The sequence below is a fragment of the Pygocentrus nattereri genome, chromosome 5 (genome assembly GCF_015220715.1).
Source record: "Pygocentrus nattereri isolate fPygNat1 chromosome 5, fPygNat1.pri, whole genome shotgun sequence".
Lineage (NCBI taxonomy): Eukaryota > Metazoa > Chordata > Actinopteri > Characiformes > Serrasalmidae > Pygocentrus > Pygocentrus nattereri.
In genome coordinates, this window is record NC_051215.1 from 46,231,447 (window position 1) to 46,237,733 (window position 6,287).

The 6,287-nt window shown below is 45.8% G+C and overlaps 1 protein-coding gene across 2 annotated transcripts in view; it reads right to left on the minus strand.

Annotated features, from left to right (window-relative positions):
- The window catches only part of prim2 (DNA primase subunit 2), a 71,214-nt gene extending 68,562 nt beyond the window's left edge, over positions 1-2,652 (minus strand). Inside the window, exons 1-4 of one of the 2 annotated variants that reach the window (XM_017724565.2) lie at positions 2,463-2,652; positions 1,960-2,109; positions 535-647; positions 228-331 (exon numbers count right to left, since the gene is read on the minus strand). In XM_017724565.2, the coding sequence (XP_017580054.1) occupies positions 228-331; positions 535-647; positions 1,960-2,104 (362 nt within the window). In that variant the 5' untranslated portion in view covers positions 2,105-2,109; positions 2,463-2,652. Of the gene's footprint in view, positions 1-227; positions 332-534; positions 648-1,959; positions 2,114-2,462 lie in introns of both variants that reach the window. The other variant, XM_017724564.2, reaches the window with a different exon arrangement.
- Between the last annotated feature and the right edge of the window lie 3,635 nt (positions 2,653-6,287).

Sequence of the window (6,287 nt, forward strand, 5' to 3'; positions counted from 1 at the left end):
AGCGGTGGGCAGCCCTATCCACGGCGCCTGGGGAGCAGTTGGGGGTTAGGTGTCTTGCTCAAGGACACCTCAGTCATGGACTGTCGGCCCTGGGGATCGAACCGGCGACCTTCCAAGTTCCCTAACCTCCAGTACATGACTGCCTTTATTTATTTTTATATATATGTACATGAAAAATATGAGATACCGGTATCGGCCAAAAAAAAAACAAAACCCACAACACTTACGTTTGGCAATATGCCAGGCGCAGAATAAAATGAGAGATGTGGTCTTTCCTTCGCTTCTCATATTCACTTGGTCCAGCTTGACTTTTGCTCAAGCTTGATTCGTCCTAATTTATCAAAAAAGATCAATAAACATCACAGAAGCAATGACGACTGTGATACCGGTCAACAAACAAACTCTCTAAGACAAATGGGAAGACTAAACTCTGCTCTCTATTTCTTTTACAAGACAAACTGCTAATATTGCTACTAATAATACATGTCAGCTAATGTTTCAATGGTATAACTGGAAACTTGAACATTCCCTCACCACTTCTGGTCGGAATGGGAAGTTGAGGCCGGAGATTTCAGCGTGCAGTTTCTTAGAATACTGCTCTGACATTTTCACAAAGCTGACACCAAGGTTCTCCACGGTCTTCAACACTGTGGGACAAAAAAGCCTGTGCTGAGGTCCTAGACTTATTACAACATCTGCTGAAAATGTTCGACTGCATGCTGGAGAGAAAAAAACACGAATCTGGACCAGTCCTGCAACAAATCGAGCCAGAAATATCAAACTCTCACACTGTGCCACACGATATGAGGGGTAGTAGAGGGCAGTTTGAGCATGACGGCCTATTTTAGATGCTCAATTTCTAAAAACACAAAGACGACTGGATATTTTGGTTTGTGGACTATTTTGACCCAAATAATATAAATAACATCAACAGAGCTGCGCGTATATCAGCACAGCACACGCTACCATGTCAATACTACTGCTGTCCTGAAAATGGTCCGCCACTTATTCAACTCCTCATCAGCGGTGGTCCTATGATGCTCCTTTTCCACTGAGGGAGAGGGTAGAGAGAGAGAAAGCTGATGAATATGCAACAATCGACAGACTTCACTCAGTAACCAGCTTATGTGTTTCAATTAACACAGCTCATTTTACAGCGGTATCGGCTGATACTCGGGTTTCAATATCCAGCCATCCATCCGTTTTCTAAGCCGCTTCTCCTTCTGGGTCGGGGGGGGGGGGTGCTGGAGCCTATCCCAGTAGTCATCGGGCAGAAGGCAGGATACACCCTGGACAGGTCGCCAGTCCATCGCAGGACAGACACACAGATATTCACATTCACTCACACCTAGGGGCAATTTAGCACGTCCAGTTGGCCTGACTGCATGTCTTTGGACTGTGGGAGGAAACCGGAGAACCCGGAGGAAACCCACGCAGACACGGGGAGAACATGCAAACTCCACACAGAGAGGAATCGAACCCAGGCCCTCCTCGCTGTGAGGCGACAGCGCCACCCACCGCGCCAACCGGGTTTCAATATCAGTATGGATGAAAAAGAGAAAGTGACATTGCTCCATCTCTAACTCAGTGACAACGGCATGAGAAGTGGAGGTGGGCAACGGGTCAAAACATATCGCTACCGTGACAAACTACATCACAATATGCTTTTCTGAGCGCCCTGTGGATATCAGTGCTTAAAACACACTTCCCAACCGCATGTCTGATTAAAAACAGCAGATAGCTTGCCCTGCTGAACTGGACTTCGTGTGGCACAGTGCGCGAAATGTTGAGCTCAGGTAACTGGCGTCACAGATTCTTACAGTACTTTATAAATGCGTCACTTGGTCTGCTCTGAGAATAAAACCGGTGACGTCACGTATCGCAAAATACACCCTGAAGTATTCTGACATAACACTCTGGCCCATCTCTCGAAAACAGACAACGGAGTGGTCATCTCACGTTTCAGCCTCTCCACTGCGAAGGTTTCAAACTCGCTGAGGGAGATGTTCTCCAGAGGCGGCTGCCCATACAGCTGCAGACAGTGGCCGTACAGCTCGTTCTGCGGATGGACGGTCAGCTTTCTTCGCCTGCCTGTGAACTGCATGATGGCTTTCTGACCAAACAGAGGAGGAAAAAAACAGACTTATTTAGCTGCTCGACACCAAGTGCTTTAAAACGACACAATCTGGCAACCTATCAGAGGATGAGATGCAACACTGCGCAGTGTGGCTAAGTTAACAGCCTACACCCTCTTCTTGTTGAATGATTTGGCTTTGGCTGCGGACATTTACACGGAGTAACACCACACCAGTCAGCGTCCACCAGAAACGCGCATTAAAGCCCGGCATGGCAACCACAGCACAACTAAACCGGGAGCCACGTTAGCAGGCTAACGCTAAGGGCTAAGCCACACACTAATGCGCGGCTCTCCGTGTTAAACACCGTCCGCCAGCGAGTCTTACCAGCTGCGAGCGTCGTCTGAGGCGATAAATCACACGGAGGTTCTTTAAATGCTATTAAAACTCACAGAAACGAGTCGATACGAACAACAACAACAACTGCCCCGCTGCTGTTTCACTTCCTGCTCCGAGATTCCCGCCAACAAGCTCATCCGAACTGAGGGCGGGAAAATGACGTCACCGCACTCGCCGTAGAAAACCCGCAGCGACACCACGTGTCCAACACCCGCATTGCGGGAGGATGCGTGGCGACTTTGCATCATTCATTTCATTTATGGCATTTGGCAGACGCTCTTATCCAGAGCCACTTACAGTCTGATCGTCTGCAGGCAGGTAGGCCGAGGTGGTGTTGGGAGTCTTGCCCAAGGACTCTACCTGGTATAGTGTAGGGCGCTTGAACCCCAGTTTACAGCGTAGGAGGCAGAGGTGTTAACCACTACGCCACCCAACCACAAGCTTTGCGTGATGATCGCGCCCGGTTACACATGATATCTCACTCCCATATCTCACTCCCTTTAGGGGTCGCCACAGCGGATCATCTGCCTCCATCTTGCCCTATCCACTGCTCTCCTCTACTTTCACACCAACCATCTCCATGTCCACCTTCACTACATCCATATACCTTCTCTGAGGTCTACCTCTTCTCCTTCTACCCGGCAGCTCCATCTCCAACATTCTTTGCCCAATATATCCACTATACCTCCTCAACACATGTCCAAACCATCTCAACCTGGCCTCTCTGGCTTTATCTCCAAACTGCTCCACCTTCACTGTCCCTCTGATCTGCTCATTTCTAATCTTGTCCATCCTCGTCACTCCCAACGAAAATCTCAGCATCTTCATCTCCGCCACCTCCAGCTCAGCCTCCTGTCTTTTAGACAGAGCCACAGTCTCCAAACCGTACATCATAGCAGGACGCACCACTCCCGCAGGAGCTACTGCAGTCAGAGCAATCGAGGCAAGGCAGATGCTGTTTACACTGTTTACACAAGCGCAAACAGAATAATGTCATGTTCACTTCGTGTGCATTACCACTCACTCTTTACGCCGTGGTCATAACGTCGTGCTATGTGCGATTCCATAAATACATGCTGTTTATACTGTTGGTTGACACTGATTCAACGGTATTGGCCTGTATTTCAATGAGAAAATGATTCTGCTTTTCTCCTGAGCTGTGCTGGAGACCATTCATGCCAGCCACTTTCACTTATATCTGTAGGTGCGTTTACAAAAATAGTTTTTATAACATAAATATTTGTATAACTTCAAGGAATCAATGTTTTAAAGTAATGTTTTTTTTAATGTTGTTTAAAATGTAATTAAATGTTTTGTCAACCTTTAAGGCAATCGTAAGGGACAATCATTTAAACATGACAAGTGCTGTCTCTCGACACAAACTCTCTTAAATTTAAGTTTTAAAAACTCTGAACTGCCAAAGCGATGACTGTTTTGAAAAAAGGGCACAAATTTCCTTTTTTTGCCCCGAAGGGGAATCAAACCCCAAAAGGGGCAGTGCTGTTCTCTGCATCCTGCATCATTCTGGATCATGCTCCTCGATAAGGTTTCACTTTTAACGGTCACTACTGTTAGATTAGCATGGAATTATTTGTTTGTTTGAGAGTTATTCAGCATTAAAATGACTCCCGCTTATGTCAACGAGAATAAACTAGACAGAGTCGTGCCCTCTTGACGAGAAAGTGAAGTTTATTTCAAGACGTCTTCATACAGAGATGTCCACAGATCACCCCCCCCCAACCCCCAATCCCCACCCTCAAAGTTTTAGACGATTGTAAGATGACCTTAGAGGATCGGGCCCTTAGACACGGAATAGCTATTGGATAGACAGAATAAGCAAATAGCAGTTACACAATTAACCACAGTTCAACTATACAAAATAACCTTACTCTCCAATTCTCCCTTCATTCTGCCCTCAGGGGCAGTCGTGGGAAGTCGTGGGCTGGCGGTTAGGGAACCGGCCCTGTGACCAGACGGGTGCCGGTTCGATCCCCAGTGCTGAGGTGTCCTTGAGCAGGACACTTAACCCCCAGTTACTCCCTGGGTGCTGTGGATAGGGCTGCCCACTGTTCCGGTCAAGTGTGCTCACTGCCCCCTAGTGTGCGTATGTGGTATTTCACTTCACGGATGGGTTAAATGCAGAGGTGGAATTTCCCCAGGTGTGGGATTAAAAAAGTATCAATTAACTTAGCAATTATTACTTTAGTAACCTGAAAAATAATTTCATATTGTCTAATGAGGGATGCAGTAACACAGCATGAGTACTAAGTGTTTATTTGAGCTCGTGCTGCGTCACGATGCGGCAGTGTGTGTGCTGAAGTTTCACATGTTGGCCTTTTATACATACTGCGTTTGTGCTGTGGAGCAGAGGAGCCAGAAAGTTAGACGGATATTCCTTTAGAGTGAAAAAGTCAAATCAGTCACTTGGCTCAATAAAAATATAACTTATAAAAGAGCACAATATGTTTGTTTACCCATGACAGCATTCTGGCTTAGCCAGTACTTCGCTTGATTATGCTCATGAATGAATTTCATCAGATAATTTGCATCTTTTATCTTTTTATTCAGTTTTCTGTTTCATTTCCATAGATTTTCAGCTTATTTCAGTGGATTTTGATGTGTGATACATGCGACACATGGAACAACTCAGCTTCTGGTCTATTGTCTAAGTACCACTCCGCGAAATGAAAATCAAGCCCTGCTGTGCCGCTCACGCCACACAGAGGTAGTATGTGTGAATCAGGCCTAAGTCAGGCTAAATAGCAATGTATCAGGTGAGGACAGAGTCCTTCTTAAGAGAAAATGGTCAGTGTGCTTGACTTTACTCCTGACTCTGAGTAACTGCAGCAAACTGCTGTCATTTGCGTGAGTAGCAGTTCTTAGAGTCTGTTAATGTACTAATAACAGTCCCAGAGTCTGCTAATTTACACCTAGCAACAGAGCTAACTGAAACAGTCTTAACACTTGTATAGTCTTAATACAGTAATTAATAAAGTGGTTGGTTAGTGTAGTGGGTAACCTCTCTGGGGTTCAATCCCCACCTGGGCAAACACCCTACACTATACCAATAAGGGTCCTTGGGCAAGACTCCTAACACCACCTTCGCCTACCAGTGTAACCGTAATCACGTTGTAAGTCGCTCTGGATAAGAGCGTCGGCCAAATGCCATAAATGTAAATAATACTATAGTACTGGCACTACTGGTAGTAGAAAATGTGATTTAATCATTTATTGAGCAAAACTGGCTGATAAAAAAGAACTGACTGGGCATCCGCCATACATTGCATAGGTGGACTAAAATGTTTCCCATGATGCACATAGTGCAAGGCTGAATCCTGCTCTGTACAGTTGTGTAACACAAACACCACACAGCAGATGGTGGTCCAGCAAACTAAGCAAGTCTTTTTTATAGGTAACAGTGTGTTGCATAAAGTGTCAGGAACCACCTTCAGCAAGTCTAATTGGGATCACTCAACAGCTTGATAGAGGATTTGGGCTGTGTGTGATCATCTAAGCATGCAGTTTATAGTCACAGACATAGTTCAGGTGCAAAATTAAAAAAAGCAAACTTCAGACACCAAACATGCCTTGGCTGGACAACTGGGACAACTGTGTAAAGATCTTTGGCTGACCCATTATCATGTTCTCTTGCTCACACATTATTGAACTTCATGAACTGGCATTAATGAATCCAGAGCATGTACTATGAGGGGGAAGGGAAGTCAAGGTTCCTCCAAATAAATGCACATGTCATCTGACAATAGCAGACACAACTAATACAAGTGGTGGGGGGGAGATGCTGGGGGGAATGCA